General features: G+C 44.4%; 1 protein-coding gene across 1 annotated transcript in view; it reads left to right on the top strand.

The window, feature by feature from the left end:
- B3GLCT (beta 3-glucosyltransferase) overlaps positions 1-27,408 on the top strand; it is a 1,424,518-nt gene that overhangs the window by 265,686 nt on the left and 1,131,424 nt on the right. The window contains exon 3 of the mRNA XM_069639745.1: positions 463-502. Coding sequence (XP_069495846.1) covers positions 463-502 — 40 coding nt within the window. The remainder of the gene's footprint in view (positions 1-462; positions 503-27,408) is intronic.

Genomic DNA, 27,408 nt, shown 5'->3' with positions numbered 1-27,408 from the left:
CTCTGTATAACTATAATTGCTGTGTCTCTCCTCGTGTTTGTTGCCACTCTATCACACCTCTTTATCTGGTATTTATTAATTTGCACCTGATGGATGATCTAAACATGCTACTAAGTGTTTTTAATCTGGTTTTTGGTAATATCTCTTACTAAATAGTTTGTAATCACTTCATTTGCCACTGATTAAGCCCTGAGAAAGACCGTCTTGGTCGAAACACATGTTGGCTTTTGCTTTAAGCAGGTCGCAACAAATAAAACGTTATTTGGACACAAAGAAGGACTATCTTTTGTGAAAACCATCATAAACTGTTGTATATTTAATGCAACAGGACACTTGCGCATAGATGCACAAATGCACAACCTGATACAAAGTGGTTAAACACCCAGAAGATCTAAAGGTTTAATGATGAAGAATATTTAAAGCATTCATCCGTTGTTTTTTTTCTTTGTTTCTTTGCTTCAGGAGTCTGAAAAAAAGAAGAAATCCAGTGAAAATATTTTGGGTAAGTAGGCTCCTGAGTGTTCTTACAGTTCTTGTGATGGTGTACAGATCCATTAGTTGGGTAGGCACTTCTGTTGCAAAACGTGTTGACTAGATATAGCCTGTAAATAAATGTGTAGGCCTCAAACACCCATTGTAAAGCAGTGAAATGATATAGCGGGGAGGGGGTTTGAGATACAACTTGGGGCGGTGTGTGTGGGGGTAAAGGGAGATGGAGATAGAAGCCTGTGGGTTCCGTGGAATGCCGGCTGAGATTACAGGTTTCAGCCTGCGATCTGCGGAACCAGATTGGCTGCCTCCCTCGCCCCGGCTGGTAATAGCCTCTAATACATTTGGAATATATGGAATTGAAAGGGACAAAATAACGTTCAAACCATGACGAATGCACAAAAGAGCTTTTTGGGCATAATGTTGGAAAATGGAAAAAGAAAGCAACAAATTTAAAGCATCCTTTTGTTTAAAACATTTTTGTTTTGCTCATAGGTCACGAACATTGGTCACCGTTTTTTCCTAATTTCGGCCAAGCATACCAATTCCCAATGTACATACCAAGCTGCATCATTCAAATCTTATTTAGAGAGCTAAGTGAATGTTATCACAACTCCCCAACATATTCCTTTATTGTGCCTTTCGATCTCGTTTTTTTCACCGATGCCCATCCTCCATCCTGGAAGCCCACAAAACATAACGTGAACTATTAGTAATGGATCCTTCTACTTATTCCCTCGAAAATTTGCAAGAAATGAAGGCTCGTCTTTAATCCAGTTTAATAATACATGAGTGCTCACGATTATCTGTCAATTTAGTAAATAGAGGTAGGGCTCCACTTGTGATCTAACCCAAGTGAATATCAAAATGCAGTCAGATTTTCAGTAATCCATCCATTGGTGGAGATTGTCATTTGTGATGTAATGCTAATACTATATGAAATTATTATAGGTGCGAGGTGGAAATATACCACTAAGCTTTTTCTTTGACCATCCATACATATAAATGTGTTTTATTTGAATCTAGAACTGCGTCTTCAGAGACCTCTATTAACTCATTCTATTAGTCAGCATGCTGTGGGCACGCGCACTTCAATTATTTAGTTCTGTAACAGTAGTATATAGCAATACCATTCATCAGTGACATGTGCTCTATGACCACCTCTTTTTAATTTATAAAATGTGTTATTTCGTTTTTATTTAATTTAACTTTTTCATTAAGGTAAATTATCTCCCCAAGATATACGATATTCCAACCCTGACGGTCCGAACAGCTGTCATGCACGTGCATGCCCTGGCAGGTCTGAATACCAATCGGCGTTCTCTAAGGGATCCGGGCCTGAAGCCTGTCCAGAGGCCCATTGGTGGCCTGCGCTGTGCATATGCAAGTGGAACATGTTGGGAGGTGCTGTGGGGTGCTATAGCATGTTGTGAAATTAAGTTTATTCTAAAGCCGTTCCTTTGTTAAACAAGAGCAGTAGGCTGAAAAGTGTTGAACATAAATATGTTTCAAAATTCACATGCTTTTTATATACAGGAAACAACAAGGAATGAAAACCTTGTTACATAGTAGCTTAAGACCGCCAATATTGATTAATCTTTCTTACAAGGCTGGCCCCTTTTACATTGTCTGAAATGGAGGGAAATTAGATGTATTACTTAATATCGCCTATCTTTTAAACCTTAAGCAGCTATCACTATTGATCTTTATTGCACAATGGTGGTATCTTTCCACACAACTTTTAATATACGATGTCACAGGTGCTTATCGTTTTTATTTCAGCCCAATAACAGCCTTTATTTAATGAAGTATACTTAAATGTAGATTTCCAAATCAGGCTGCATGCTGAGAAAAGGCTTTTAATGCAGCCCGACTTCTTTTATACTTTGAGTGACAGTAGAGACCTTTCCATCATAACTGGAGCCAAACGGACAGGCTAAAAGTCCTTATTTTGATTAGTGGTAGAGTACCAGGATCAACTTCCAAGGGAGACATTTGCCGGAAGTATGACAAAGTGTAGATCCTCAGGCGTTGGTCAGAAGGCACCGTCGGGGTCCCTGGATTTAGAGAGTCCGGCTTTAATGTATGTGTTCATGGTTGATGGAAATGACTGTCTAACGTGGAGAGAAAATTCATTTCCACGGCCGCTCTCATTAACAAATGCCAAATCAAGGAGTGTGCTGAGTGTCATTGTTAGTTTTACATACATGCCAACATTCTGTGCCCAAAAATCTGTAGGAATCTTAGTTTTGAAAAAAGTCAGGCGAGGAGGTAATGATAGGAATAGGGCGCGTCAGCAGCCCATTGTCATTGAATGAGACCACCGCCGCGGGTGCATTCAATGACAATGAGGCAGGCGTCTACCACGCCTTCTGCCACCACGCCAGCTCAGGGGAGCCCTTGAAAGTCTCCCCCGAGTTGGCGTGGTGGGGGGCTAATGGCGCCTTTTGTGAAAGGCACCCGCGGCGGAGGGGCGCATTTAGCCCACCGCCGTGGGTGCCTTTGACATCAAAAGCCTGCATGCCGCGCCTTCTCCTGCTACGCCAGCTCGGGGGAGCCCTTGAAAGACTCCCCCGAGCTGGTGTGGGCAAAAAAAAAAAAATGTAAAAATAAAATACATTTTACTAAAAAAATCGGTATTTGGTGCCAATAAATCGGTAGGCGCTAGGACTGCTTAAAAAGCGGTATCCTACCGCCTAAATTGGTAGGGTTGGCAAGTATGGTTTTACAGCGCGATACTGTTGGAGCTGCTTGCCACATTGCAACTTCACAGAGCCTGTTACGGAGTCTGTCTACATTGTCTATTCGTTTGGGAGGACCTGCCCTTCAAAAACGGACATGTGCCCTGAGTCGTCATTGTCTGTGGTCGTCTCCTTCATATTGCTCTTTCCCGTCATGTTTACAGAGGTTTCAGGTTCTGGTGGGCCTCACGCAGTAAGTCTTCTATGTGAATTGCTTGTGTAACGCCCGCTACTGTTTTGACACTTGCTGTTTATATATGGGAGCCGTTCGTTATGGCTGCTTCTTGACGCAGTAAACAAGCCAAGTGTCGGGAGGACGCTTCTGAATGTGACTTTTTAGTGTCTGTACCTACATCTTGCCTCAACTAATGCAGCCTCAGCTGAATGGACGACTGTAGCGAGTTGCGATTGTACACCTAAAACACCCAAACGAGCACAAATGACGTCCTTTAGTCACACAGCTGAGGTACTGGACACTACTCAAAATTCACAATCCACAGCCGTATCTAGGCAAAAATCTACTACGTTGCAAAAAAGACCACTCATGTTCTGTTACATCAGAGCTCAAAAACTCAAACGAGGTCACAAAGCCCAGGGTTTCCTAACTTAACTATTGAGAGTGGGGATGTTATGAACATACACTGCTGTGACGGACCCCGATTCTAGAAATGGTCTTTTATCAGAGCGGGATGACTATCATTTTAAATGAGTCATTCATAAGGCTCCGTACGGATATGGGTAACCTAACTAGCAACGCCGACCTGCCCTTCACTACCAATAAACTCATCAAGGATGGAGGTGACCAGTTCGCAGGAAGAACGGGCTCTGCACCAACTCAACAATATAACCTACCATGAGATGCATACAGCTACTTACTTCTTCACACCAATGAACATCCAAACAAGAAGAAAGTCGAATATTTTGCCGAACATTGATTCTCTGGTGCTGGCATCCATATCGGCGTTAAACGTTTAGAGTCGATTCTGTGTCTTTATGATACATAAAAGAAATTGTTCAGGACAACGCCTTTTTAAAAGGTTTCCTCAACGAATCAGAAAATACAAAAAGTATTAGAACTCACTGTAACAGGGTGTGCTAAGCAGGCTGGGAGTATAGGGCATCATCCAATCTTTAAACCACCTATTGACACAATTTCTCTAGCCATTCCGAGAGCGACAACCCTATTTTTGCCCATAATTAGCCAGACCTGCTACTCCATTGTTAGACTATCAACCGGGACTAAGTGCGTCTCTTCTGCTATTTGATTTCCCACAGTCTGGCAATGACAAACGACCCTTCGCTATCTCGTGTCACTGGGAACTTTAATCGTAAAGGCAAGGCTAAGAACAAACATCAATTAAACAAGAAGTCTCAAAATGTACCTGCTCTTAACTTGAACAAACAGAAATTTTCATTTACATTTTTACGGTCCTAACCTTTCAAGGGTGAGATCAACCTCAACATTCAGCTCCTGGAGCTACCACGTCGTTGTCCATGGTCACCCCCACAGTAGAGGTCTGTCAACCAGCTACTGAGCTGTTAACTGACAAGCCTAAATTACTACTTATCCGAGCCTCACAAAAGACGCGGCTTGCAACCGTTTCATTCACTTAAACGATTTCAGACCTATCATGTCCAACGGCGTGGCGCTATCTAAGATCATCTAATAATACTTTGCCTTTTGTCTATCGGTCTGATGACACATCAACCAAGTGCCTACATGATCTTCCAACAGCTCCTGACTCCCTGTCTTCCAACACCAGGCAAGCATTAAGTTATAATTGTCATCTGGCATTAATTTGTTAGGAAAATCTCACTCGGGTCAATGGTGTTTTGTGCATGCATCATGGCAAACTACTAGAAATGTTTCAAACTCTTCCATCTTTGCAAACCCTCCCCACAGGAGATATCGACTATATAGCTCTTTCGGACCAAGGAACTGATTGCTTGATCTGCTACTTCTACTCAAATTTAATTGCACGGTTGGTTTTGGACGAACTTCCCACTTTGGGTTTTGACCTCTACGTGTTAAATAACCAAGGAGTAATTCTGACTTTCTTATCTGTTCCACCTACTACATTAAAAGAAGACCGACCTGACTCAGTGACCACAGGGGGTTCTGTTCAAATCACCCAACTAACCAGTAACCATCGATCAGGTTCAACTCCTTACTTGTCGCAAGATTGGTCCTGGTTGGAGGGGGCCATCAAAATGTTTACTAATGTGAGGGAGGTCCAGATTCATTCCTTACTCAACTTACATCTCGATCTCCTCTTGGAATCTTAGTGGCCAGGTGGACTTGGAAAAATTCTAACTTTTTTTTTAAGGGCAAAAATATAATTAACAGACTATGGATTTGCAGCATTTTGACTTGAAGGGGTTCATGACATTCACCAAACCAGACATTCGAGGCAACATGGGTTGTCTGATTGGGGGTTTAGCCATTGTCCTTGATTTAAATTTGAGAATCAAATCAAGTAGCATCTGTTCCTCCCATGAGGGCCTTCTAGCTGTTGGTCCACTTGTGGAACCAGTTAACTTCGAAATTCTCATAATAAATCTATATTGTAACCACTCCAGGTCGACATTAGCCTCCATTCAATCTGCTCTGGCATCGACAATCAAGGAGTGGCTGGAACAGGGCCTTCCCCACGGTGTAATTGCGGAGGTGCGACTTCATTTCGAACTGTGCAGACGGTGCTAGGTTGAACGGTTCCTCTGCATTACCCTTCCATACTACTTCAACCAATACTGTGCGAAGGGTCGAGTGGGATTTGTTCATGCTTGGTTGGGGGATGTCACTTGTTTCATTGCACAAGGATATCAATGACACAAATACTTTTACTTGGCACCGAAGGAATATGCACTCCTTGATCAATTACATCTAGGTTTCTGATGAGCTAAGAAGTTTGTGTATTCCTATATTGCTACATGATCCTGCATGAGGTGATCATATTATTTTGCACTTCATCTTTCAAATCCTTGTTGCTTTGTTTGATTTATACCCTGCTATGGCCATGTTGGCTAAAGATTGGGGTGGGCTAACTGTTAAATGGAATGATTACTCTTGTCAAAGTTACTATCCATCGGTATTAATAACATTGCTCTGCTTAATGGTGGTTTACACTTTTCACCCTTCAGCTGACACGTTTAACTTAATGATTTGGCAAAGTTAAAAAAATTAACCAAGAAAGGTAGGATGTCAACATATAAACCTCCCTTGCATATTTTGGACACTAGAATTCTCGAATCAAAAAGGCTTAACAGAACAAGTTTAAGAGATCTTGTCTTACAGTGCCTTCCTCTCTCGAATTTATAATCAAGAGGCCCATTTTACTGGCTCCTAAAAAGTATGTCCAGTCACTAAAATTGGAAATGCACACAAACGATAACCAGATTGTTTTAAAACAACGGAATTCTGTTGCAACACAACTGAATTCTGTTGCAACACAACTGAATTCTGGGCTACCACAGAAAACAATTGGGCAGTGTCCAGCCACATATGGCATACCCCATTTTGATTCCCAGTGGTACTACGACGCCTGCCTCCTTCCTACTCTTGTGCCTGGAAGTTGCACTGACTGAAAATGATTTCCATTTCAATAGGGTATTCTACTGCCAGATACGTGGTACTGCGATGGGGGCAACTTTGGGCCACTCCGTAGCAAATATGTATTTGGAAGCCTTTGGCAACATTTTATGACGCAAATCCCTTCAAAGCACATGTGCGCCTATGGCATTGATATATAGATGACATACTAGTGGTATGGAGAGGCAGGGAAGAAGCTCTACAATTTGGTGAATGGGTAAATACTACGGATAGGTATCCAAAATGTACATTTAATCTGAGTAAAAGTACCATACATTTTTTAGATATCACCATTGATGCAAATGAGGAGAACAATGTGCTCTTTGTTAAACCATTCCATGAACCAACTGACAGGAACACGCAACATACAAGCTTTCACCCTCGACATGTAAGGGTGTTATGATTTATAATAGTTAAGCACTTTAAATAATGTGTCTCTCGGTAATTGTAAATAACACCCACCGCTATGCTGATCAGTAGTCTCGTAAGAGAATGAGAGTATCACCTAGAAACCCCTCCTCCACCCAGCCAAAAGGCTAAGCAGAAGTGGAGTCTCCATGGAAAATCCCAAAAGGGGAAAAACCCTGCGATGGGCTGCTGGGGTGCGTGGATTCCTGCAGGCAGCTGTTGATGGTATACACAGGTGTCTTTTTAGTGTAGACTGGAATCCTCTTGTGAATAATTCTAATAATAGAGTAAGCGAAAGTGATGAGTACGAGTATAAGGCAACACAGGATATGTTGAAAGTCGGAGAGAAAATAAACCCTGACAAGACTAATCACTTCTAAATCTGTATTGTCCTATCCGATGGAAGATGCTGGACGAGAGCCTAATGGAGCATAGGAGGAATAAGGATGTGACCTAAAGTACTTTGATACTGCCGAAATGAGAAAAGGATGTTAAATAAGTAAAGGAATAAAACCTACCAAAAGCAGTTGACAAAAGAATAGATAGTGGGTAGCAGGTTATGAGTCTTGAACTCGAAGACATAAGAGGATCTGTAAGGTTGGGTCCTAATATTTGAATAGAGAACAATCGGACAATAAACGCGTGCTGAAAAGACTGCGTGAGGAAACAAACTCTAAGTATGTCTACACACCAATGGCGGCTGGGAAGGTCGCAAACGGTAGAAAATAGCTTCCTCCAGTTTCCCAGAGTATTAAGGAAGATCGAGGTATCTAGAATTCCCGAACGAGGGGAAAAGTAATAATTAAGGATGAGAAGTGGAAAAGGTCTTTGCTAGCGCTGAGCTGGTAAAGATTCAAGGTAGTAGAAGTAGTGAACTTACGATGCGCAGCGCGACTCTGAATAGAGAAGCAACGCGTTGTTCCGTAGTCTGGGTAGCCGGATATACGTTTCCGGAAGTCGGGGGCGTGACTACTCGCACGACATGGGAGGCGAAAAACACTGGCGTGTTGCTCGCATTTCCTGGCTCCTTCATGTTACGAGTACCCAATCCGGGCAAAACCGTGGGCATTGGCACACGGGAAAGTAAAACAGAACCCAGCTGGAGAGTTGTAACAAAGGGTTTCTAAAAGAAAACGCACATGTCACAAGGACTTCAAAAGAGAAGCAACCAGCCTAATAGGCTACATGCTAGGGGATACCTGAGTGATCGGTCTGCTAATGCAATGAAGAGAGCGACGTTTAGAAGCACTGAGGTGGACATTGAATTGTGAAAACCTTGAATCCAGAACAGCTTTACCAAGTGTAACTATAAAATGGTAATCTACTGCATTTGGTTTCCATGTAAGAAAATATATATGCAAAACCGAGAGGAACAACATCGGAATTAGTGACAGAACATAATAGCTGTATTAGAAATAAGGTACAAACGGCACCATTTAGTAGCTCATTCTATTGAATTCATACACACCACAGAAGGACTAAAGTGGACAGTTGTGTATCCATTGAAGACGGGGAACAGTAACCTTGACAAAAGGAGACTTGGAAAAAGAGCAAGAACTTGTTTTGAGTAGAAAGGGGACCTGAATGAACAAATTGAGTAGCTAGAGCCAAAGTAGAGCTATTCCCTATTCTCTCATTTTGTCTCAGTCTCTGGCTGTTGTCTTAAAATGAGTCCCATCCTTTATTCAACCTTTATTTAAGCTCTATTGCAGTAAAAATTAGCTTGAATTTCTCAAAATAAGAAAGGACGGCCCATGAATTTAGCTAGATTAAAGGTAAGACTAAGACGAGTGAGAGGAAGGTGCAGGCACTGAGAGCGTGATGCTTAAGGAAAAAAAGTCCCTATAGGAAGATCAGACGTGCTTCATGTCCTTTAACATGGACATAGGACTATGCGCGCTGTTGTTGGCTCCTTAACACCCGCTGGTACTTTTTTATATATATTTGAAGGGATTAAGTGACAGAATGAAGAACAAATTATAATTTGAATTCAAATGGAGAGGGTGACCAAAGGACTCTTATTTCCTTGCCGTATTTTTTTCTGAAAGCAACAATTGAGTGGATTGGGCAGGACGAATGTTGCATGTGAAAAATACCATAATATCGTGGTGAAAACGTCTGACGTGGAAACGCTTTTTCGGAACCACATTGGGTAAATATAAATGTAACTCTAAAGATGTTGTGAGAAATTGCGGTGTTAGAGTAAGAGTGAAAGTAAGCCATACATTGTGTTTTCTTGCCTTGTAGGATAGCTGTAGGTTACCATTGAAAATCACTGCCTGGTCAACGCACCGGGAAGAAAAGGCAAAGATCAACTTTTCACCAGCATAACAGTGCTGAAGTTCCACGTGGAAGCAATTCTGAAAACCACGCTAGGTAAACTAGAGTGCCGAACGCCAATATGGTGCGTTGTAAATGCTGCATTGTTTGTGAATAATACAATGCTGAAACAAACACACTGAAGAATGGCATCCTTTGTGTTTAAATCCACTGCATCTTGTGCATTGAATCCAAAGTGCATTGAGGTTTTGGCAAAGAGAAATATTAGAAATATGACTGAAACACTAGGATAGGTAACTAATCTGGTTGAGAGGATGAGCAATAATAGGCAGTGGAGTATGAAATAACAATAAGAATTTTTAACAAAATTCTTCGTTGTCCTACAGTTGCTGCAGTTAAGAGTGTACGTCCACTAATAGAAACAAAAAGGGCTTGCAGGAAGTAAAGACAAGTCTGGTGGTTGAGAATCTGTGTAATACTGTTGAGATTGTGGAGAGTTATGAGAGTTAAGGCACAGTTTATAGATATTCTAAGTGCACATTTTGGTCAGATTCTCTTCCACATTTTCAATAATGGGCAATAATAACCTGATTTGTTTAATAATAAACAAGATAACATGGTAAACTATATCCATGTTTGTTATTTTAGGATGTGCAGTTGCTGCGAACATCTGAACTATTGCATACAATCAAGAAGATGCGAAAAAACAGCAGGATGAAGCTGTAATATTGTACAGCATTCAGTAAAAAGACATTGAATTTAAATTCAAGCGGGAGACAGCTTGCCTCTGAAGAAATTCCTAGACATGTATTTTATTATGTTAGAGAGGAATGAAACCTGTAGGGTGAATGTGGTATGAAGTATGTATGTAACGAATTATAGTCTTGGAGAGAGTGAGAGCCCAATTCGAGTCTGTTGAATTGCACTTTATATGGAAAGCACTAGCACTTTAGTATAGAATCGGTTGCAAGGAGCCGACAACCACATTTTATATTAATAATTGCACTTTACGAATAATAATCATGTTTTTGTATCCCATTGCTGCTATGTTAAGAAGAAATGCTGTTACTATTAATTATAAACTGTAGGAAGTGAATTAATGTTTACAAATATTTTGGTGCACAGTTGGTGTGGAGTAGCACTCTGCATCCCTTGAAACAGATGGACCCGAGAGCATTTGTGTATTGGAGTAGTAGATTATTCTTAAAGAGGGGTTGCTGCATCAGGTCTTTAAATAACCCTCCTGTCTCAGTGTGTTGTGTGAAAACGTTTCTCATGTGTGCTGAAAACGTTTCTTTAATGCTTGCTCTTAGATTTGTTTTGGAGGTTTTTGAGATTGAGAACAGATTAGATTCTTTTTGGAATTTTGTAAGTATTTGCTTACGTAGATTTGTTTACATTTTATGTTTTTTTCTTTTTTGTGTATTTAAACTGTGAAAGGGGTTTATAAACCATAACACAATTAAATGTACAGTTTGTTCTCGTTACACAAGCACCCATTTGTCTGCCCAGGGAACCACATCTTTGTCACTCCCCAACTTGGATATCAGCATTTTGCTTGTACCAAGTTTTCATATTATCCTGCACTTTGACAATCCTTTTCAAAATGTGTAGGTAATGCCAGTGGCTGGAGAAGGACCGTTGATGCTTTATGCTTTTGGTTCATAAGATTACTGGTACTTTGCTCCTGCTCATCTAATTGTGGCATGGTGCCTTTCCAACTGCCTGGTTCCTCTCACTCTGAACTCTCATGTTCCTCTTCCTAATGTTCAGTCTTCTTACTCCATCTCTGCTATTTCTATGTGTCTGTCTCTCCCTCTCCCTCCCCTTTCCTCCAATGGCCAGACCTAGCCTCTCCTCTCTCCACTCTATCACCTCCTCAGTCTGCTGCTCTGTTACATGGCATCCTCCTTGCTCTTCCAGGGACATGGTGCCCATGAATTTTCACTCTACCCACTGTACTCGGGAGACCCCAGGCCAGCCCATATAGCCGAGGTTTGCTCCTAGAGTACTTTAAGACGAGAAAGCTGCACCTTGAGATGGATGGGGGTGAAGATTTATTACTCCAACACCAATCAATAAGGACAACTCAATGGTTTGGCAAAGGGAGTCCGTTTAATGACCAGTACAAAAAACGGGGAGTCTTGGCAATCGGCAGTGATGCAATAGTCCATCTCGCTTCAACTCCAATGAACTTCATAAACACATCATTTATACTGAAAATTTGTCATAAGTGACGTGTAACACTCCAAAGTTAATAAGCATTTTTATTGGTTCGGAAAAGGTAAATTTAATATAGGTGCTATATATGTATATGGTAACTGAGTGAATTATCTTAGGTTCTCTCAATTCGTGCATTTAATTCTTATTTGGCTTGCCATCTGCCTACGCTTCCTTATCTTGACCTTTCAAAGACAGGATATTGTGTTCTAAAGTTTCAATTAGATGTAGCTGCTGTTCGTTCCTTCTATTGGTATGACCTTGGCTCTCTTGGCATGAGTTGCATCTGCTGAGTTTCGATTCAGCCATCTCTTCTCATTTTGCTAGAATATGACTCTTGTCTAGTTTGGCCTCGAGTAACCCGAGTTGATTCTGCTTTTCGTGTAAAGTGTAATCACACTTATAATAATGTGCTTCATTTTGAGGTAGATTATGTACAATGGCGCTTGCCGTGCTATTCTCCTACTTAGCATAGCAAGCCACACTGTTTTCTTAGCTTTCTTGCGGTTTCAAGCATTCGTACAGGCGTTAGCTGGTTGAATATCTTCATCCTGCCTACAGCTTAACTCTTACGCTTGATAGCTTTCTATCACTTTAAGCTCCCGATCTCTTTTCTCATGGCGTTTCGTCTCCTTGTGTCATTCTTGGTTCGTCATTTTGTTCTATCTGTGAGTCCGTCCGGGCTCTCGTGATGTCACCATTCATCTTCAATTAAGACCTTTTTGGTTTCTTCCGGGACGGTACTTTGGCAATCTTCATTTCGTCTCATTTGTTGATAGGGTTTTCTCAATGGCTACCTTACTGTCCATGGTTGTCTGGGTATTGGTACTTCAATAAGTGTTGCTCTTCTGATGGGTACTGGGCAGAGCCCTACTGTGGCTCTCTGCTGGTTTATTTGCTCATCATACGTCACATTTTGGTGTGAAAGTTCCTGGTACTTCAAAATGGGCGATGGGAGTGCAGGCTTTATTTGGGACCTCCTCTACACCACTACCCAATTGTAACTCCCACACTTCTCTGCCTATCTTTTCTAACTACCCCATCCTGCTTCACTCTTCCATCACCACTACCACCTTGCGCTCTCCCCATACCCTCCTACCATACACTCGAACTCTAATGCCCCAATACACTTCTCACCCTCTCTCTAGCTTTCTTTCTCACTTACCATTTACACAGCCTACTCCCCACACTACATGTCCTACAATGGTATCTCTCTCTCACAATCAATATCTCACTTGCACTCTGCTCCAACACTGCAGGCAACTCCTCAGCACTCTGCTCCACTGTCTGCCCTTCTTCTGCTCTGTCCACCTTCATGGCTCCTGACCTCACCTGAGCACATGCTGTTGCTGCTAATTTGGTTCTGTGCTGGGGGGGAGAGGTGCTGTCTCTTTTGGTCCTCTGCAGTCCCTCCTCACCCCAATTCATTTTCCGCTGCCCCACCATTAGCCTTGTCTGTCTGGGGTTGGGAGGTTGGCTGTTGGGTCTCATATCTCTGTTTGAAGACTGGAATTACAGTCCATTCCATTCGTCTTCATGATTCTGTTCCCCTGGCATCGGTTTTCTTAGTTCCTCCCAGGTGCCCTCTTTCCAGTTGCGGTTCTGAGGTAGGAAAGAGAGAACCGTGGCCAGAAAAGGTACTGGGAGTTGCAAGGAACCAGAAGGAACAGTCGTACTCGAGGATGACATTTCAAGGGCGTTTATTAAATTAAAAAGAAAATGCCTAACCATCCCTACTGCTAATAGGGATTTTCCATACCTACCAAACTAAGCTAAGTGTGCTTGTCTGTCATCAAAATCAAAAGTAGTCCTCAGTCCAAACCTAATCGCTATTTGGCCCTATCACAGTGGAAAAAAACAACATAAAAATATAAACCAAAGGAATAGCCTTTCAGCCTATGCTATGTCCGTCCAATTGTCCTTTGGATCTGTCTCTGGAGATGGTTTTCAGTTCATATAAAAATAGTTAAGAAGTGTTCTCAGCTTTCCTGTTAGCCTCTTCAGATAGTTCTAAGTTTCTATATAAAACAAATGTCTCAAGTTTGTTATGTGGAGGAATGTTCCCCTTATTCCTTTTCCACCTCCATGACCACCTTCTCTCGATTGGTTCTGTATCTTGAATAGTTGTATTGAACTCTCTAGTTTCCCTTCTTCTTATGATGGTACCAATGTCACTTATTTCTCGAGGACTCTCCAGACCCTTCAGAAAGGGGGGTTTTGTATTAAAAAAATCATTGCAGAACAATCTATGAATGGGGCCCAATCTTTCCATTGCCCATATTTCATAAACCGTCCACTAGTTTGAAATTTGAGGACTGCTCGGGTCTTTCCATCACTGGGTGGGAAATAATCAGTTCTAAGGCTAAGCCGGTGCATGGCAAGGGGTGCCATAGGGCCCAGTAATGGGCATGTAGTCACATCCATACTACCTCCCAAAGTTAGTGCCATAGGGAATTTCAAACCACACGTATCCCACATTTTAGATAACATTCCTGAACTTTACCACAAGACCACCGAATGTAGCCAAATGTCTGAATCCCTCCAACATAAGGGTGAGCATGCAGTTTCAATTATGATGGCGAAGTGGTAATAAATGCCATCTGAAGAAAATATGATATGCTCATTCTTTAATTTCAGTACACCTTGACATCATCTGTACCTTAGCCCAAATCGGAGACCAACTCTTGAGATGTATCTCACCATGTAATACTTTGCCCAACTAGACGTATGTCAGTCTTTCACTCAGATCTCCTCTACCTAAGAAGATTATGCACCCTAGATGCCCAGCCTACCTCTTGACATCTCCTATATAAGAGTCCGTTCCAAAGGTGTGGGCTGCCTCATCCCTGCCATATGAACCTGGGGATTACAGTAAATACTGTAGCTGCCTATATATGAATCTCTCAGGCTCCCTGAAGTTAAACTTCAGTTTTGCTTCCTCAAAGGTTAACGTAGTGCCTGATGTATAAAGAACCCAGAGAGCTTGGTGGTAGTGTCTTAAGTGTCTAAAACTAACCTTTTCAAAGCCAGTGTAAATTCAGGATTGTAGTCAACAATGGGGAAATGGGCACAACCCAGGTTTAGTCCCCCACATCTTGGTCACCTTATCCCAGTAGATATTTGCGTAGAACACAATCGAGTCCTGCTCGTAATTTGTTGCCTGTACATGACTAGTGAATTGGAAAGAGGAGTATTAACCTGCTTCACCATCACCTGCTCCAGAGAGTGTATCTAGAAGTGACAATAGGAGATTTGTGCCATTAATTAATCACTTTTAGGACTAGGAATTCCCAGCCCGCCCAGCATGGTAGATCCGAGGAGGATTTCTGTTGAGGCTACAGTATTTACCAACCCAAACAAAAAAAAAAATCCTTTATTGTAGTGCGTGTATGTTTGGGATCTTCAAGGAGGCGGCAGGGCCTGTGATGTTTTGAGGGTGTAATGACCACTGCCTTTTTCCAAGAAAACCTAATGTGATGCCTCTTGCCGTATGCGCAATGCCATTACCCTGAGGATACATGCAATTGCAGGTCATCAAAGAAAAGGACCCTAAGCACTGCACAATGGCTGCGTTGATTACGAACCGAGGACTTGACTGGTAGAAACCCTGCCTGAATCTCTGGACCAAAAACCTTTTGAGATGGTATGGACCCAACTCAACGGTTACAGCAACTTGTCCATAAGGCCACCTCTGGAGAATAGCTCAGCGGCAGCGTGCTCACCCTGGAAGCAAGACGACACAGAGAAACATGGGTTTGATTCCCGGGTCCACGCTCAGAAACCGCTGGGTATTAAGCTTGTTATAAATAACCTATCATATGTCCTATCTCACCTATAAGGCACAACTGATTGACAGGATCACTAAGTCTTGGTTCAACGTACTGACACATGACCCCATCTGTGGACTATAGACCATATCAGGAAGGTTCTCCCTGACGTTCTTGAGTGAAATGGTGGAGCAAAACAGACATGTAAGTGAAGTGGTGTTTTTGGTTAATGGACCAACGTGCTCTGGAGGACTGCACATGTATCTGTGCTGCCATCTCATCTCATTTCATGTTCTGTTGCTGCTACCACAAATAAAATGTGTCTAATGTAAATAAACGCTGTTACTTTATTTTCCAAATTGTGCTCTATGCACAAATGTGCAGATACTGTAAATCAGTGATGGTCATTATTTGCAATGCTTTAAGTGGGATCAGAAAGCAAAGGGGGCCCTAACAAGTCATGAATGATTTATTTGGAGGTGAGACGTAACGAGTGTCAAATTGCCTAAGAAATGTAGTAATACAATGTAGCATCCGTTATTTTACTGTTTGCGAGGGAGAGTGCCACGCCTCACTAGAGGTGCTGCCAGTTTGGTCGGCAGGAAAGGTGGGACGGGTTGTGAGGTGTGCAGATGGGGAGGTGCACGACAGTGTGGCAAGAAAGCAAATGACCCATGGACAGGTGTGAGTGAGGAGCTTGGTGTCAAGGAAGAGGTAACTGGAATATTTGAATAATGCTGTTCGTGTCAAAGGGGAAAATCTGTGTGTACTGGGAATCTGCTCCGTGTTGAGGTGGGGCATGGGGGTTGACTGGATTAGGAATTTTGCCTTCTGGAAGAATGCAGACCTGAGTCAATAAAATATTGATCTTGGGCACAAAAAACAAAGAAAGGAGGGGTGGGGCTGAGGGTTTTCCTTTTCAGGTCACAATTGGCCCCACGCTCCATCATGACATCCTGTTTCCTTCATCCTAGCGTTCTTCATTTTTCTCCTAGCAGACTTTAGTTGGCACGCCCCTGTTTGGATCAGGTAAGACTTTTCTATAATTAAATCAATTGTGCATGTGCGCTATTTACCCTGAGTAGGGGATTTTTGTCCTGCAAATGATAGTACGAGAAGGCCGTTTAACTGAATGCAATTGATCTTGCTTCTAGAGACTGGCTGACAAAATAAGCCCTTCATCGGGCCCAAAAGGAGTCCTGGGCGGGGGGCCTGGGGGGGTTAGGCCGTTCGCCTGAGAACGTGCTGAAAGTAGATTTGATCTGTCCTGTTCACCCAGAAATGCATTATCATGTGGGGATTCTTGGCATGAACACGGACAATGGGCTATGTTTTAGGATAAAGTATTACATGGTTAGGCGGGAGGTGGAAAATACTGAGCTTGAAGGCCTGCTAAGAGTTTCTAGAAACTTCAAGGATCGTGTCTCCCGAAAAATATTCAAGCGGTGGATCTGGAGGGTGGGGCGGGTTAGTCAGTTGGGAATGGGTAAACGGCTAGGATGCCGTCTTGCAGGCAAACTAATAAATCCTTTTGCTTAACCATCTTCGAAATCTAAGACTAATCTAATTTTGACGTTTACAGACTGGCGCTGTAACTCGGAACCTGTTGCGCAACACGGTACAGCATCAGACCGCTGGGCAACCTCCTCTCAAAGACACTATGTGCACGACCCAAGTAGGTAAGGAGTCACATTTTAAAAACTCCAAAGGCTTTATTGGGAGGACGATGTCTAGGTCTGTAAATGCTGTGCATGTGTGAGCCACTCGAGGGAGCTAAGGGTTTTATGGTTCAGCAACATGAGGATTTGTTGAGGGGGATGTGCAAATATAGTGAAAGTCAAGGCAGGCAGAAACACAACACGGTTGTGTTTACATGCCGCTGTGTTTCTGCCTAAAGCTGATTTCCCATTTGGGGCTCTCGTGCTCCCCACGGGGGGTCCGAGAGCCCAAAATGGGAAATGCTAAATGCTGCAGTGTTTCTGCCTAAAACTGCTTTCCCATTTGGGGCTCTAGACCTCCCCGCGGGGGGCCCTAGATCCCCAAATGGGAAAGCAGATTTAGGCAGAAACACTACGCGGTTGCTTTCTGCAATGCTAAATGCTGCAGTGTTTCTGCCTAAATCTGCTTTCCTATTTGGGTCTCTAGGGCTCCCCGGAGCCCTAGAGCCTCAAATGGGAAAGCAGATTTAGGCAGAAACACAACGCAGTTGTGTTTGAAAACGGTGCAGTTTTTCTTTCTAAGTTTCTCAGGCTCCTCTGAGCCTGAGAAACTTAGAAAGAAAAACCGCAGCGTTTTCAAACACAATAATGTTGTATTTATGTTTGCGGTCGCTTCAAAAGTGACCGCAAACATAAATACGTTTTTGAAGCTGCAGTTTTATTTCTACGTTTTCCGGGCTCCTCCAGCCCGAAAAACTTAGGAAAAAAAACGCAGCTAGTGTTTATTTAAAAAATAAATAAATAGCACTTACCGAGATGCAGCTGCAACTTTTCTGCCTGTAGTCTCCGGTCCGCGTCCTCCGAGTCCTGGCATCAATAAAGGAAAAGCCAGTGGTAGCTTTTGTTTACTACAGCTGGCTGGCTTTTCCTTCATTAGTGCCGCAAAAGCCAGCACAGGCGGGCATCCATTTCACAAAATGGATGCACCCATGTGCTTGCTTTTGCAAATTTTGAGCTTGAATTGCTCAAAATATTACATAGGGACTTGGGGAGGGGGCAATGCCAATCATGTTTTTTTAATATTGCCTGTCTATTTTTGAAGTAAAACATTTTGGGCGAACCATCCCTTTAAGTAAGGTAGTCGGATATTTGTTCGCTTGTTTTATTGCAGTAGTTTTGGCAGTTGTGCATTATTGCCACCCTGAAATAGATCTGGCAAAATACTGGGAGTGTTCATTTATTTAGGATAGTGTGGTAATAAACCCTGCCGGTTTCTGATATATGTATCTGGATTGTTCTGAATGCCTTCAGATTCTGTTTATGTCCATGTGTTCGTAGGAGACCTGTCTCTTCTCCAGCATGCGGTCTGGCATGGATTCACATGCTCATGAATATTCCCCGTCATCAGGCTGAGAATCCTCAGTAAAGAAAAAATCAGTTTGTTTCGTTTCTGAACTGTCTTTATACTAATAACCAATCACTGTTCTCTGGGTCATACTGCCCCAACTAATGACTGCCCTCTATCTAAGCCCCTCCTCTGGGGCCATCTTCAGATTTTTGCAGCACGTTCAAGTGTTGGAAGTCCTCGTGCTTAGCTCTGAAGCTTTTACTGCATATTGCGTTTTTTCAAAGAGTTTACTCTTATTTTTTTTGGTCAAATCGAGCCTCAAGCTTCATCTTCCGATTAACAGGGACCAGTTTTGGAAATCTCTACACCCCTCAAGGGTGAAATTTCGTTGAATTTCACTTCTTGGTGGATTCCGAAAGATCTTTGAGGCCTACCCTGCGTGGACATGGCCCAACACAAAGGAGACAAGACGCCCGTTGGATCCAAGCTGTTTAGGATCTGCCCATGATGTGGACTACAGAACGTCTTCAAGGAGGATGAGCACTCGTGGTGCCTGCACTCCGACAAGTCTCACGTGGAGGACTGTGCGTTTTGCAAGGACATGTCCATCCGTACCATGAAGGACCGTCGCAAACGGCTCACTGACTGGGTGGAGGCGAAGTGCCCGGCAGCAGGTGAGCCCAAGAAGAAGTCTGAGGGGTCTTTTAAGACCTTTGAGGGCGCTCCAGCGATGGGGACCCAACCTAAGGCAAAGCACCTCGAGTCAACTGGCACCGGGCGTGCCGTTGGTATGGGCTCTGCGGCTGCCAGGCCGGGCACAGCATCGCAGACGCCGTCAACCATGAACCAACGCTCCGGCTCGACGAAGAGGAAGTTGGAAAATCTGGGTAAGCTTCGGGAGAAGCCCCGGTAGACCCCAACTGAGAAAGCAAAGGGGGAGCGAGGCGGTGACCCTCCCCCCATGTTGAAGGCCCCAGACACGCCAAAGGTCGTGAAGGCCCAGACTCTCCTGGTTAAGGCTTCGATTGAGGAAGTGGCAGCATCCCTGGCGAAGCCCACAGATGCGGCCCCAGTGGAGACGACCTCAAAACAAAGAGTTTCCCTGCCCTCCCGGAGGGAATAATCTTTCCTGCCCATTGAAAAGACCCCGGTGAAGCCCCTGGCTGAGAAGAGGGGGGGCTGCAATAGTCCTACCGTACTCGGATATCTCCTCCGCGGATGAGCTGTCGGGCCTCAAGTCAGTCCTGGACAAGAAATTCGTCGAGGTCAGGTCCCACAGGAAAGACCCCGACGCCGTGACGCGGGAGTCGACGAACGGCAGATTGACGAGGAACCAGAGGATACCACGCAGCTGCCGACGCTCCCGTCGCAACCACCGACGGACAGGTCGGAGGACATCTTGCTAGCCCTGCACATCCTGTGTTCAGAAATAACAAGGATGCCTTTGCCTCCGGCAGACGTTCCAGCGGTGCCTGGACCGTCGGGAAGTCCTTTACCCAAGCGGAGGAGAGTCCATCCGCCCCCACCCTTCCATCCTTCACCTGCACCCCCTGCTCTGAGGGACGAGACAGAGACTGAGACAGGGACGGCCGACGGCAGCAGTGACCGAACAGATCTCCTGTCGCCCCCACCCTGGGCTTCTCCCTCCTAACAAATTGGCTGTTTCATGCCAAGATCGCTAGGGCCTCAGAGCTTTTTCAGCTATGCCCCGAGGAGCAGGAGGAGGGATTCCTTCATCAGTGACAAGAGGCCAAGAGGAAGTCTGTGCTCTCAGTCCCACTATTGGACGACAACTGGCCCTCCTGAAGAATCCATCCTCGTCCCCGGCAAAGAGACCGGTACTAGAAGAAGTACCGGGTTCCAGACTCGGTACCAATGTGCCTCAGAGCGCAGCCGTCCCCAGACTCGGTGGTCTCTGCGGCGTCCAAGAAGAAATCTGCTGGGACGACGGTGTCGACTTCTACTTCTCCGCCGGACAGCGAGGGGAAGAAGCTGGATACCATGGGACGTCGGGTCATTTCTTCGGCGGCGACGACCATTAAGGCAGCCAATGCTCTTGCTATCATGGTCCGCTACGAAAGGGAGCTGTGGTTTAAAATCGCCCTCCTCCTGGACTTTTTCCCAGACAAGAGGGCAGAGACCCTTGAAATATTACAAGAAGGCAAGGTGGCTTCAGACCACGCCATCACAGTGGCCACGGACATCGGCGACACTGCCTTCCACCAGATAAGCAACAGCGTTTGCCTTCGACAGCGTGGCTGGCTCAGGGCTACCGACTTCCGTCAGGACGTACAGACGAGGGTACTGGACATGCCCTTCGACAGGAACAACTTGTTCAGCAAGGCAGTGGACAAGTCACTGCAGGCCATCAAGGCAGACACCGAGACGGCCTGTGTCTTGGGCACGCTCCATCAGCAACGGCCGTCCTTTCGGACCTCCGGAGGCAACTCACAATGTGTCTCTAAAGGATTCAGTGCAGCTCTTCGTCATACCATCATGCGGCCCGTTCTTCGTCGCAGGAAGCCTACAGAGGCCGCAGCAAGACCGGTGGACATCGTCGTCGCAAAGGGGCCCAAGGTGGTAAGGCCTCGGCAAAGCAGGACTGAACCGGCTGTGACGTCGGACCCTCACCCGAGCACCCCGGTGGGAGGCCGGCTGGCGAACTTCGTCGGCGTGTGGAAATCCATTTCCACCGACCGTTGGGTGCTGGATGCCCTGGCCCACAGACACACTCTGGAGTTCCAAAGGAAGTGTCCCCGTTTTCCACCGGTGGTCAGGAAAGAAAACCACATTCCACAGCTACTTCTGGAGGTGCGAGCGATGCTGGAAAAGGGTGCGATCGAGCTCGTCCCGAAGAGGCTCTGGGGCTCCGGAGTATACTCGCAGTACTTCCTCGTCCGAAAGAAGATCGGCGGCTGGTGGCCCATCTTAGACCGCCGCCGCCTCAACAAATACATAAAATCCCAGAAATTCTGGATGGTCACCCTTCAGCACGTGCTGGGACAGCTGGAAGAAAGGGACTTCCTATCGTCGCTGGACCTGGAGGATGCCTACTTCCACATCCCCATACACAAGGGACATTGAAAGTTTCTGCGTTTCGTGGTCCAAGGGCGGCACTATCAGTTCTAGGCCCTGCTCTTCGGTTTGAAATCGGCACCAAGGGTCTTCACCAAGTGCCTGTCACTGGTGGCGGCGCGGCTGCGCCTGCAGGGGATCCATGTCTTCCCCTATCTGGATGATTGGCTCATACAAGCGAAGTCAAGGGAACTCACCATCGATCACACAAGGACCGTCCGCCTGCTCACGGAACTGGGGTTCTCGATAAACTATGTGAAGACCTGCTTGGTGCTATCGCAGGACACCCGTTCCTGGGAGCCAAGCTCAACACAGTGGTGCGGCTGGCTTCACCGTCGGAAGAGAGGATAAAAGCCACCCTGGGCAAGGTACAACAGCTGTTGACCATGGAAGTTGCCAGGGTGAGGTCCATCAAGTCCCTGCTCGGCATGATGTCATCATGCATCTATGTGAAAAAAGGACCTAGGCAATGTTGCCTGCGGTGTGTGCCGCACACCCTAATATCCCGTTGGGATTCTTCGAATTTTATACTATCTTGGTATTCCAATAAAGAAATTGGTTAATGCGTAAATTGTCCAATTTATTCATTAATCTTCCAAATTTATTATCATTGCTTCTCTATAAGCAAAACATCATGATGGCCAATGCATTTCGGACTAAATAGTCCTTCATTGGGGCCTTGTCTAATCAACATCGTGGTCCAATTCTAAAAGACATCCATATTGATTGGATTATGAACATAATCAAAAATACATTGGATTAAGTGAAACATGACAGGTCAAAAATGCACAACATTATTAACCAAAAATGTACATTGTAACAAAACAGGGTACTCACATACATAGATACAAGACATGCATGAACAGAAGAGAAAAGAGATAAAAAGACGAAAATATACATAAGTCATCATTAGACATGTCTTACATGTTTACCACTTTGTCAAATACCACATTTCATTTTTGTGATGGTGTGTATGTACTGATATCTACATGTGCTTCATGCAAGAGTAATCGTGCTTCCCGAGTGGTTGTATGCATATATTCATCGTGATAGAAATAATGTCAGTATTAATGACGTGATATTGAATACTGGAACCACAAGTGAGCGCAATACAGAAAAAGGGATTCTGTCATACGACTATTATCTGACCTTTAGCGATGTTGTTTGTTGACGTGATTCATTGCATTCCAAATAGCGGCAAAGCTGCTGTAGTTCGATTTAAAGCGTACACCTGTACACATAAAATATCTTTACTAAACTAGAATACATTCTGGATGCACAGACTGGAATGACCATGTCTTCGGATAGTTTCACGTACCTTATGTGTCTCACTGAACCGTCTGAAGCTGGCTAACACTCGTTTGCTGTATGCTGGCTAAGTGAACCCGGTGCCGCGCTGTGAATGTGAGGATGTGGTGACTAACTCTCTCAATATGGATGCTTGACCATACTGAGGCGCCATCTTGTGAGGGACACTCAGATAACTAACAGTCTAACGTTGCCTCTTAGTCCAGATCCAGAATGAGATACTGCATAGTGTTGGGATGTCTAAAAATGTAAGTGTAAGTGTGAAAGTCACGTTACTGATCAAAAAAAGAAATTTACTGTCATGTCTGGAGTGAGTAACTTCAGTACGAACAGGAGGAGTACTACAACCTTTGGGTACTTACATTGATTATTTTTTACAACCGATCATACAAAAAACATCCACGTATGTTAAGGACAGTACTCATTTCCTGAATATCTTGGAACAGATTCAGTTAGAAGAACATGACATCTTATTCAACATAGACGTCAACAGTCTTTATACCAGCATACCTCATGACCTCGGCCAATCAGCAGTAGAATGGCTCCTACTACAGGAAGGCAACATAGGAGCTTACAAAGAATTTATTTTGACTCTACTCACTTTTATCTCCATGAATTCTTACTTCTCTTATGATGATGAATACTACCTTCAGACATCTGGCACTGCGATGGGGGCCACCATGGCTCCCTCATATGCCAATGCATTTATGTATCATTTCGAAACCAAACACATCCTGGAAAAAAAAGAATGGAATGACCATTTGAAAACATAGCTACGATATATTGACGATATCTTCGGGATATGGAAGGGTACCCGAGAGTCATTGAAAGATTTTTTCACCTACATCAATCAGATTGACCCGCGAATACAATTTACAGCAGAAATAGGCAATCCTAACATTCATTACCTCGACGTGGAGGTTAAAGATAACCAACAACAGATTATTACCTCATTGTACACAAAATCAAAAGATAGGAACAACCTTCTACACCGTATGAGTTTTCACCCGCAGAATACGCTACGCAACTTACCATACGGTCAGATGCTACGCCTCAAAAGGATCATTAGCGATCAAGAAGAACTTAACCAAGAACTACACAAACTTCAGGACAAATTACTCGCTCGAGGGTATAATCATGAAGAATTAGACAAAGCTGCATCAAAAGTAGCAGTCAAGACCAGAGCTAGTACACTTCAACAAAGAGCAAAGAAAGAGGCTCAAACAATAGTTTGTGTCCAAATTCTCCACCCAAAGTGCACAAATAAAGAGATGCATCACTAAACATTGGGCTATACTTACCAGTGATGAATGCACCACAGAACTATTTCAGACCAAGCCAGTGTTTGCATACCAACGTGCCAGCAATTTACGTGACCTTCTGGTTAACACCAAAAGCAACAAGGACACACATCAGAAGCATAAACAACAAGGAACACATCCGTGTTTGAATTGTAACAACTGTAATAGTATCATCAAGGGGAACCACTGTATCACATCCCCATTCTGGAGAAAAAATTCCACTAAGATGTTTTGGTACATGTAATACTGAGAACTGTGTTTACTGTATACGCTGCCCATGCGGTCTATACTATGTAGGAGAAACTGGACGCAAGTTAAAAATCCGAATGAATGAACATAAATCCTGCATACGCAACAAGAACATAAACTCAGCAGTTGCTAGACACTTTAATCAGCAAAACCATACAGTAGCACAATTAAGGTTTCAATTACTAGAGGTATTGAATTTCAATCAACCAGGTATTGACCCTAAAAGAAGACGCCAACAGAGAGGCATATTGGATAGACCGGTTGGACGCATTAGTACCTAGAGGAATGAATGAGGAATTTGATTTGAACTGCTTCCTGTAAAGTTAATAACTTTTAAGTTTAATTACCAGTTTTTGTCATGCACATGTGTTTTCATGATCTCACCTGCGAGATATATTCCATATTTGATCTTGATTATTTTCTGTTTCTGGTTTTTAATCCATTTTGTAATTTTGTTTTTATACATGTACAACGTAACCACATTTAAAGACACCACATACCAGGTACACTACCGTACACTTGACCAGCATTCACATTAGTTTTTGTGTTTAATGGATTCTGTGCAGTCCAGATTTCCTTCTGACTTGCACATTGCCCATTCTTCCTTTTACTACTTGTATCTTTCCGATCTCTTTCATGGGTTCAGTGTGATCCGTGGCGCATTCGCACTGCGGTTCGTACTGAAGTTACTCACTCCAGACATGACAGTAAATTTCTTTCTTTTTTTGATCAGTAACGTGACTTTCACACTTACATTTTTAGACATCCCGACACTATGTAGTATCTCATTCGAAGGGATAGTGTCCTCCGACGTATTCCTTATCTTTGATAATACGTTTCCAGCTTGCTGGCCTCGGAATTTTTGTCTGTAGAGGGAGCTGCGCGTCGACGTCCGCCGAGTCGATGTCCCTCGACGGCTGCCGTATCGGCGCCGACGTCATCATGCCCATAAATAGCCACGCGCTACGTCCGTTGCTCAGTTCCGTTTTTCCGCGCTTCGTGGGGCCTCGGAACGTCGTTGCTCAGTTCAGTCAGGATAACTACATATATCTACTCGTATAATACCTTCTCGTTCTCGATGGCATCTTCATCGGAACCGACGACTCCGCTATCCGGCTTCAAGAAATGTCGAGACTGCGGTAAAAAAATGTCGATAACGGATCCACACAGGATCTGCTTGTGGTGCTTGGGATCCGAGCACCATTGTTCGGAGTGTGAGGACTGCATGTCCATGACGGCGAAAGCCTTGAAGGAGCGCAAGGGGAAGCTCGAGAGAGGTAAGTCAGTCAAAACCTCCTCGAAGGTTTCTTCGGCTGAGTCGAGGCATTCGTCGTCAAACATTCCCATTCTAGATCTCGAAGTAGCTCCCATCATTCGTCGAGATCAAGACACTCAAAAAAGAGACATCGAAGATCCCCTTCCTCGTCATCTTCATTGTCCCCAGAAAGGGTCTCCTGTCCCACTAAACACAACTCTCAAGCTGAGTGGGAGGAATTCAGAAAGAAAATGTTAAGCGTCTTCGAGAACGTGGCCTCGACCCCCTCGAAGACAGCTGAGGGTGATACCCCGGGTGAAAAGCCCCAAAAATCTAAACGCTGCGAGTCGCAGCACCCGGTGAAACATTCCACCCGAGTGCCACGAGCCATCGGGTAAGAAGGCACCATCTTCGTCGTCGAAGATTCCTTCGACGCACGGATCAGCGCCATCGACGCAGTTGTCGAAGGGTTCCTCGACGCATCGGTCGATCGACTCAACGCCATAGTCGACGCCGACATCGACGCCGATGAAAGAAGAACAAGGCCACTCCACAGCCTACAGTGATTCCAGGGGCCTCCGGCACGACGCCCGAGACTGTCGTCGATGTCCTCGAGTAGGATCCCGATCCTCTGGAGTTCTTAGAGACCCCTTCGAGTTTTTTCGACGCCGTTCTCGGCGCCTTCGAAGCCTGTCACATCGGCGTCGACGACATCGACGTTTTCTCGCCCAATAATGACGAGTTTGGCTCCTTCTGCCTTAGAGATGGGTTTTACACCATTTCAGAGGTCAGAGTACCCTGGACTATCTTCAATTTATGAAGAGGGGGAAGATTCTGACCAGGAAACATTTGGGTTACAGAGGACCACACTACCTATCTCAGAGGATTTCACCTCTGAGGAAAGAAGGCTGAAGGACCTACAGGAGTCACTACATGAGGCAAGTGGGCTGGACACTTCCCCAGAAGTGGAATTTGTTAAACCAGACCCAGGGGAACATGCCGAAACACACTATAGAACCCTTATGGCAAGAATTATTGAATTTATGGGTTGGTCTGCGCCTTGACCTGTTTTTCAACAGGATGACTTAACAGACATATTAGACAAAGGTCCACAGGAGGACCCCGTGGTCCCCTTCCATGCAGCCTTACAGAGGAAAATTACATCTAATTGGGAAACTCCTGAAGTTATCCCTGCGGTCAATAAAAGATTGTCAGCCAAGTATAGGGTAGCGGCTGCTGACCCTGAAAACTTATCAAAACATCCGACCCCAGAGAGCCTGGTGGTTCAAGCGGCAACTTCATCTAGCAGTAGGAACGCTTACCCTACTGTCCCACAGGATAGAGATGACAAGAGGTACGATTCGATGGCGAAGAAAGTCTTTTCTGCTTGTAGTATGGCGTTGAAGTCCATCAACGCCACCTGTACGCTCGCCAGGTTCAGTCACACACTATGGGAGTGTGCTTCATCAGCGGCTGACTGCATACCCGAAGGAGAGGAAAAGGAAGCCTTCCTTAACATTATTAAAGATGGCAAAGATGCCAAGTGCGAATCACTTCAAACTGGCATTGATTCCACTGACAGTATCAGCAGGGCCATGGCGGCAAGTACAACAATCCGCAAGCATGCGTGGTTGCGAAAGTCTGGCTTTGCTCCAGATGTACAGGCCAGACTTGAATATGCCCTTTGACGGCTCTTCACTATTCGGGAAAAAGGCTGATG

Source organism: Ambystoma mexicanum, chromosome 7q (genome assembly GCF_040938575.1).
Source record: "Ambystoma mexicanum isolate Mex_15411 chromosome 7q, UKY_AmexF1_1, whole genome shotgun sequence".
Classification (NCBI taxonomy): Eukaryota; Metazoa; Chordata; class Amphibia; order Caudata; family Ambystomatidae; genus Ambystoma; species Ambystoma mexicanum.
This window is presented reverse-complemented; position numbering and strand designations above follow the sequence as displayed.